This window comes from Humulus lupulus, chromosome X (genome assembly GCF_963169125.1).
Source record: "Humulus lupulus chromosome X, drHumLupu1.1, whole genome shotgun sequence".
Lineage (NCBI taxonomy): Eukaryota > Viridiplantae > Streptophyta > Magnoliopsida > Rosales > Cannabaceae > Humulus > Humulus lupulus.
The window spans coordinates 228,241,639-228,249,755 of record NC_084802.1 but is presented as its reverse complement, the minus strand read 5'-3'; the positions used below and the strand labels follow the sequence as shown (position 1 = coordinate 228,249,755).

The 8,117-nt window shown below is 45.8% G+C and overlaps 2 protein-coding genes across 2 annotated transcripts; both read left to right on the top strand.

Annotated features, from left to right (window-relative positions):
• Positions 1 to 653: 653 nt before the first annotated feature.
• LOC133803519 (uncharacterized) lies at positions 654 to 2,434 on the top strand. The gene has a single exon (XM_062241595.1). It carries the CDS (start codon positions 1,087 to 1,089, stop codon positions 2,176 to 2,178), a length of 1,092 nt encoding a protein of 363 aa, XP_062097579.1. The 5' UTR covers positions 654 to 1,086; the 3' UTR covers positions 2,179 to 2,434.
• A 3,964-nt stretch (positions 2,435 to 6,398) lies between these two features.
• On the top strand, positions 6,399 to 7,815 carry LOC133804588 (uncharacterized). Its single transcript, XM_062242734.1, has 2 exons — positions 6,399 to 7,103; positions 7,182 to 7,815. Exons 1-2 carry the CDS (start codon positions 6,978 to 6,980, stop codon positions 7,677 to 7,679), a joined length of 624 nt encoding a protein of 207 aa, XP_062098718.1. The 5' UTR covers positions 6,399 to 6,977; the 3' UTR covers positions 7,680 to 7,815.
• Positions 7,816 to 8,117: the final 302 nt, after the last annotated feature.

The following is an 8,117-nucleotide window of genomic DNA, read 5'->3' as shown; positions in this document are numbered from 1 at the left end:
ATAGTTTTAAGGGACTACCGAATAATTTGACTATGTTTATGTTATAATATTAAGTCTCTTTCATGATGATAAGAATTGATAAAAGATGGCGGAAGTCTAATCCTAACGCAAGGTCTAGTAGTGGTTCGTTAGAGCTCATTAGGGGGGCCACCTCTACCCTACTCTCAATTGCAACTTCATTATGACACCCTCACTTTACTTAATTATCCTATTCTCACATACCCCTTTTCAAAACTTTCGGTCTACCTTTTCAACTCCCTTTCCTGTTTCTTCCCTCCTTCTCATTCTATAGAAATAAACACTTTATTATTATTATTATTATTATTATTATTATCTCATCCATTACCCTTATCAATATTAAGTGTGTGGAGTTTAAGTAGGGTTTTCCTCTTTGAAATATTTTTCCCAATTTGTTTGTTGCTAATAGGCTGTCTTTTATGGGTACTAAACTAATAAGATTTATGACCATTAATAGTAAATAAAGTACAATTTGGCTATCAATTCACTTTAAGTTGGTTGAGTAGAGGCATTAAAACAAAAGATTAGAAATTTATCATAGCCCCCTGTATATGTATAGATACTAAAGTCTAAAATACAACAACTTCAAATAAGAAAGAAAAGACGGAAACTTCGGTAGTTGTTGTTTGTGGGGGGTAGGCACTTAAGCACTAGGCACTAGCAATTGGCAAAAGGGTATTTACTAATATAACTGGCAAGGGTTCACAAGTTGACGTTATGATTGGATCATGAAACACAGCTCGTGTCCTTTTAAGCCTTTAACTTTCCCTTCCTTCCTTTCTTTCTTTCTATAACTCATGCTCTTTATAGGGTCTTTAAAAAGAAGAGTGCCAGAAAAATAAACAAACAGATGATAAAGAAGATTTACATAGAATAAAGTCTTGTTTTTTTAACCCAAAAAGAGAAAAAGAAAAAGAAAACTAAGAAAGCTATCAATACCCTCTTTCATTCTTTTAAAACCACCCAAAAAAAAAAACAGAACAGAGAGCTGAGAGCCCAAAGCTAATGCAGTTTCAGTTGGAATAAGCACAAGATCTAAAGACACAGAAAAATTCAGAAGAACAAAGAATGAAAGGAAGAGAAATCAAAGGAGCTCCTGCGGCAGATCTCTTGGTGTGCTTTCCATCTCGGTCCCACTTAAGCCTAATGCCCAAGCCTATTTGCAGCCCGGCGAGGTCATCAGACCCCAACAACCAGCGCCACCACCACCACAACCACCATCTCCAGCACCTTAAGAAATCCAGAACCAGAGGTAGTACCGGCCAAGCCAGCCCTGTGTTATGGGCCAAGCCCAAGTCTTCAATGGGCACAGAAATGGTCTCGGAGCCCACTTCCCCGAAAGTCACCTGCGCCGGGCAGATCAAAGTCCGGCACAAGACGAGCAGCTGTAAGAACTGGCAATCAGTGATGGAAGAGATTGAGAGGATGCACAACAGCCGGAAACAGAAAAAGGCCCGGCCTAGTTGGGCTGAGGCTCTTGGGATCAAGAAAGATGTCATGCAATTCCTCACTTGTCTCAGAAACCTTCGCTTTGATTTTCGATGCTTTGGCTCGTTCCATAACGGAGCTGATATAACGACTGACGACGAAGACGAAGAAGAAGAAGACGACGATGAAGATGAAGACGAAGGGTATCGTGGAACGTTACGTGAAACTGGTCATACTGATTCTGAGGCTTCTAGAACCGTTTTCTCCAAATGGTTTATGGTTTTACAGGAAGAACAGAATAATAATAACAATGAGTTTTTTAAAGATGACCGCATGATGAAAAAAGAAGAAGAAGAATCGACCGGCGGCGAGGCTGCCGTTCCACCGCCGAATGCTTTGATGCTAATGAGGTGTAGGTCTGCTCCGGGGAAGAGTTGGTTGGAAGAGAAGGAGGAAGAAGAAAAAGAAAAACAATCACAGGATGAGAAGAATAAAGACAGAGACAAATACGAAGAAGAAGAAGAAGAGAGTGAAAGGTTGGAGAAAAGGTGTAGTAAGAACAATTTGAAGTGTTTAATGGAAGACGAGAACAGAAAAACGGCAGAGAATAACTTGTTGGTGATGAGATACGACACCAAGTTTTACAAGATTTCTTCTGATATTGCCAAGGAGACTTGGGTTGTGGGTGGGGTTAGAGATCCACTCTCCAGGAGTCGAAGTTGGAAGAGATGAATTTTCTTCTTAGTCTTTTTTTTTATATATAATTTCAATGTCATTTACTTTTTTTTTTTTTGGGTTCTTTAATTTGTTCTTGAAGCTATTTTTTCATCAAAAGAGTGGAATTGAAGAGAGTGATCGTGTGGGAATGGAGAAATCCAATCCCACTGCCACTTTTTTGGGGGTTACTTACCTTAAAAAGTACTGGAGTAGAATTCGTGTACAGCTTTTTTCCCTCGATTTTTCGATAAAGATTTTGCTGTTTTGTACATTTTAGTGAAATATATATATATATATATATATATATATTTGTATTGACTTTGGTATTTTATTTCACTTATTATTATTATTTTTCCCTTTTCATTTGTTTAAAAACTAAAATGTTTTGTAATGTGATGTTCTCTTTGGTGACAAATTAGATTTACAACAGTCGATTTTTTTTATTTCCTTACAACATCAGACCATATAGGTATGGAAATTTTAACAGTAAACTTGTTTACCCGTGGTTATGGGTAGGATATTACTCAATAAATTATTTACGGTAGGGTGGGGTACAAAAACATGTACCTGATGCGGCTATAGAGTAGGGTACGGGTATAGGTATACCCAACTCTATTACCCTTTCCTATCATACCCGTTTATGTTATATTCTAATTAATTTTACAAGTATAAATAATATATCATATTAATATTTACAATTTCTAATACATTTTATATCATTCCTTTTAATTTTTTTAATATAAAAAATGTATACTTTATTATTAGTATTTTTTAAATATTTTTTATTTTAATATTTTTAGGGTAGTGTTACCCATGGATACCCTATATCTATTGTTGACGGTGAGAACTCGCCGACCAAATTAAGTTAGAAAAATAGAAATGTAGAGATTATCAAAAGAAAAACTTTAAATATCTAATTAGAAACTCAAAGAACATTTGCAGAAGAAAAATGGTGAACTGAATTTGTATTTCTTATGGTGTAATGCTACAGTGTTTTTTCCAACCCCCTTCCAAGTGGAAGTGGAATTCCTTTTATAGTGGGTTCTAATGGCCCTGGATACATTGTGGTCTAGGGGACCAGGTGGTACACAAGTACACTGTCAGGAGAGTGGTTTCAGGAGTAGTGGTGTTGGCTCTTATACGTGGCCAGATGCCATGAGGATGTCTCCTCTACTTATTTTGTACGAATGTCAGAGGAGTGGCGCCAGGCGTAGTGGCGCAGGTGGTGGTGGTGTCAATTCTGACATCTGACCAGAGACACACATGCCATGTCCCCTCTCCAAGTACTCCCACTACTTGTCTGGCATGAGTATCTGTATCAGACGTACGGGGTCTTAAAGGTCCTACCCCGTACAAGTTTGTACTAGTACGATCCTTTTGAATTATACTTGGGCTTTTACCTCTAAATGTTGGAGTCTTGATAGGTCTTCATAGGAGACATCCACTTGAGGTGTCAAGTGTGAGGCCACCTGGGATGCCTTGGGCGCACGAGGCGCTGGCCTGGATGAGGCGCGAGAAGGAGCCCTTGGGTTGGTTGTGTGCAGCGCTCGTAGGCGTGTGCATGACACTGCCTCGCGAGGCCCTCTGGTGCTAAGCCTTGTGCGTGCGGCCAAGGTTGGGGCGAGACACTGTCTCGCTAGGCCGCCTGGTGCTGGGCCTTGTGTGCGCGGCTGAGGGTAGGGCGAGACATCATCTCGCGAGGCCCCCTGGTGCTGGGCCTTGTGCTTGCGGCTGAGGGTAGGGCGAGACATCATCTCGCGAGGCCCCCTGGTGTTGGGCCTTGTGCGCGCGGCCGAGGCGTGGGCGAGACACCGTCTCGCGAGGTCTCTTGGTGCTGGGCCTTGTGCGTGCGGCCGAGGCGTGGGCGAGACACCGTCTCGCGAGGCCCCCTGGTGCTGGGCCTTGTGCACGCGGCCGAGGCGTGGGCGAGACACCGTCTCGCGAGGCCGCCTGGTGCTGGGCCTTGTGCGCGCAGCCGAGGTTAGGGCGAGACACCGCCTCGCATGGCACTAGGGGCTCGCGGGGCCATCAGCCAAGGGCTAGGGGCGCGAGGCGCTAAGGGCTTGCGAGGCCATCTGCTGAGGGCCAGGGGCGTGAGATGCTGAGGTCCCGTAAGCCTGCCTTCCGAGGGACAGGGGCGCGAGGCTATTGGTGGGCGTATAAGGCCATACACGCTGGTGCGCAGAGCCAATGGAGGTGATGCATGCCCGGACATGACCTTTTCGGGCTCTCGTCTAGGCCAGGAAAAGTGGGGCGCACCGAGAGGAGGCGCGAGGCAAGGGCCTCGCGAGACGCTCCTGCGTGAGATGTGGCTTCGCTGGGGACGCCTAGAGTAGGCAATTGCGAGACGACGATGGCCCGAGGGTCATCACGACTCAATCGTGCATTTAGGCGTTCATGGGCCTAAGCATGTATTTTGGGTCTTTTACAAGCATGAAATTTTGAGCATCCACACTTGCCCCCCAGTCTAGGAGAGGACCTTTAGGTGCTCTGGTAGACTCTTCTTTTTTATTCTTATAAATAGACCCTCATGCCAAGCCTATTATTTACACTTCATCTCCTTAGCTTAGTGGCATTTAGATCCTTGTTCTTTTCAAGAGGTAAGGGGTTCAATCCCCCACAACCTCACTTTTGCTATAGTTTCCTCTTTTTTTTTTCTTTTATATATATTTGAGGTAATTTTTGGTATGTTTATATCCCTTCATATATTTGAAGGCTAACACATCTTTTCTGTTTATTTTTGCAGTTGCGTACTTTCGACCACTTGCCTCTATCTGACCGTGACAACGCTTTTGGCCTTCGACCTCCTTTTGACCACGTCAACGCCCCATTTTACTTGTTTGAGGTATACTTTCTTTCTCCCTTATGTTTATTGGGTCCACATTAGCACCACTCGGGATGTGGTACTTTGGCCTGAGCTCGTAGTGAGTTAGCCTTGATGCATGCCCCTTTATTCACACCTTGTAGTGGGTCATTTAGAGCGTTTGTGCCTAGAGGTTTTGAGCCCATTCCTTTGTGTTTTGTAGCAATCCTCTCATTTATACGTGAACCCTTTTTTCTTTCAGGACGAGGTCTCATGACAAGTGAAGGTCCGCTCGGCATTCCTCCGGGGGTTGAGTTTGTTGACTTGTCTTCAGACTCAGAGTCCCCTGAGGAAAATCCTTACCATGACCATGACACCTTAAGGCAGGCCCGTATTCGTCATCTTGAGCACATGGCTGAACTTAGGCATAAAATTTGGGTGGTAGAGAGCGAAATTGACTCGGTGTTGAGAGGAGACGGAGCACCTTTCCCTCCTGACCTTAGTGACCATGTAGCGAGCCTTAGGGTGACCATTTTAGATTTGCAGGGGAGTTGGAGTTTATGGAGGGACATCTTCCGCTTGAGCCTTCTAGCCCATCCTTACCTGATGGCTGTCATAGGGTCGCTTCTGCTTCTCTTCAGCCCTTATTTTCGATCTTCCCTAGCATAGTGCTTCCGCAGCCGGTGCCCCGATGGAAGACTCTTGCTAGGAAGAGAAAATGGAGGGTCAAGTGTTCTGTCTCTTCCTCACCATTTTCTTTTGGTTTTGCAGATATGCCGAAGGGAGGACGACGACAGGTGTCCATTAATGAACAGGATGATGCCCCCCTATTGGTATCTACCCTAGTGTCCCATGTGTCTGAAAATAAATTGATGGAAATTGTATAGCACTACCGTGTTCCTTCGGAGTACGCATTATACACCCCTTCGGACAAGTGTCAGGCTAACTGCCCTAGTCCTGGCTTCGTGGCCCTTAGCGAACATATCCTGAAGGCAGGTGGTACCATCCCATTACACCCATTCTTCGTTGCGGTTCTCAACTATTTTGACCTCGCTCCACTTCAGCTGGCACCCAATAGTTGGCTGACCTTGAGCTGCCTCTTTATCGCGTTTACGAAACTTGCCAAACGCGCTCCTACGGCCCTAGAGATGCACTACCTATACAATCTCATGCCCTCTCCCAAATCCAAGGGCTTTTATTTCCTACAAAAAGCCAATAATGAAGTCCCTTTGATAGATGCCGCAGTGTCCAACCCGGGGTCCTAGAAGCAGGACTTTTTCTTTGTGGAAGGCCCTCTTTCTGTTCGTGAGCACTTCCGTTCTGCTCCCAGTAAGTACCTCAAGCCACCTTTTCTTCTCTTTTTTTTTGGTTGAAACTTATTGTTTTATAACTTATGTTTGTGTCGACAATGGTGTGGATCGTGCAGAGCAGTTCGCCATACCTGCAGTTGTTGGGTCGGAGGCGAACGCCGTGAACGATCTTATCAACGCTGACCCCGCCATGAAAAAGGCTGCATACCTATTCACTGTGGAAAATCTTAACCTTCACAAGCTGTCCCCGGTTTCAGATCCCAAGTTGTTGTGGACTATTCCTGGGTCAAAGAAGATGAAGGCTACCTCGGCTGACCCTCGTTCAGGTGAAGGTGAGGCTGAGGGTGTGCCGGAGGGAGTCTCCCTTGGACACGGGCAACCTTACTAGCTGTCCTCGTCCCCCAGGGGATGTCCTCCCTTTGTCCCTTCCGACCCTGACATAGCTTCCCAATCCCAAGGTCAACAGGCCATACTGGGGCATTTTGTTTGCCCCGACCCCACGGACATTGACGCTTTTCCTCAGGCTCCCCTCGACCCCGGTCCATTGAGGGCTTACTTTCCCGATCTTCCTGCACCCTCTCTTGATCTGCCTGGGGCTCATTTTTCCAATTTCCTGCACCCCTCCTATTTCGGCGAGCGAGTCGTCTGTCCTTACCCAGCCGGGTACCCTTGGCTCGGAAGGGGCACCCTGGGTGGGTCACATGGCGGCCTCTTACGGGTGGCGGTATGTCCAGATCGCCTCAGACCTCCCCGAAGCTGATTGGAGTGGTCTTGGGAGTTTCGCCATGTCAGATCTCGGGGAGACTCTTACACGCACTATTGCTTGGGTGAGTTCATGCATCTTGTGTCGGCCTTATTTTTTTTGTTTGTTATTTATCATTGTTGTTGTTGTCTTTCTTGTGCAGGCCTATACCGTGGCTCAGCGGTTTGCCGGCTCGGCTCACGACCTTTCCGCGTCGAGTACCGAGAGGGACCGTCTTGCGGCCCGGGTCCAGGAGCTCGAGAGAGAGCTTGATGAAACCAAGTCTAGGCTAGAAAAGGCCTTGGCGAAAATTTCTGGCTCGTCAAAAAGGAAGAAGAAGGCAGTTGTCAAGGCCATGATGTTGCAGGAAAGGGTCACCAGCCTAGAGGGTGAACTCCAGGGTGCCAAGGCTACGACGGATGCGTCGCAGGAGAGGGTCGCTTCCCTAGAGGCCGAACTTGAGGTTGCTAAGGCTACTGTAGTTGCGTCGCAGGAGAGGGTCGCCTCCTTAGAGGCGGACAGGGTAGCCATTGAGTATAGGTCTATAGAGCGCACCCTCTATGGTGTATGGAGGCAGGATCCAAACTTCGATTTCTCCTCCTTTGGCGAGCACGCCGTCGCCCGGGCGGCTGAGTGGAACGCCCAGGGCAGGAGGCCCTGAGATCGTTATTTCATAATTTTTGCCAGTTAGCCCGCTGTGGGTGCATGCTCATTTGAGCCCTGTTGTGCTTGTAGTAATTTTTTTTTTTAAATCTTGCCATGTTACTAAGACTTTTTTTTTTAATATATACATATGCGGTTATTCATCTCTTATTCCTTTGTGTTTGAGGTCTTTTTGAGCCCGTATGATGGGGTTTGGTAGGTTCCCCTCTTTTATTTATGAGGCTAGAGGTCCTTTGGAGCCCGTGTGAAAGGGTTTAATGGGTCCTTTTTTGGTGCCTCTTGATTACTTTTATAAGGATATATTGACCCCTTGGGTTCTAGCTATCCTTTTATATATTTTTGCGCGCGCTTATTATTTTTTGCGAGAAGTGTCCTTCTCGTCATTATTCATAGTACTATTTTTGCAAGGGCCTCTTTAGGACCCTTTTTGGCTAGA

Bases quoted from the DNA above. Each gene is read 5' to 3' on its own strand.
- LOC133803519 (XM_062241595.1), top strand. From the start codon at position 1,087: ATGAAAGGAAGAGAAATCAAAGGAGCTCCTGCGGCAGATCTCTTGGTG.
- LOC133804588 (XM_062242734.1), top strand. From the start codon at position 6,978: ATGGCGGCCTCTTACGGGTGGCGGTATGTCCAGATCGCCTCAGACCTC. The intron at 7,104-7,181 runs GTGAGTTCATGC...TTTCTTGTGCAG, and splicing joins TTACACGCACTATTGCTTGG to GCCTATACCGTGGCTCAGCG.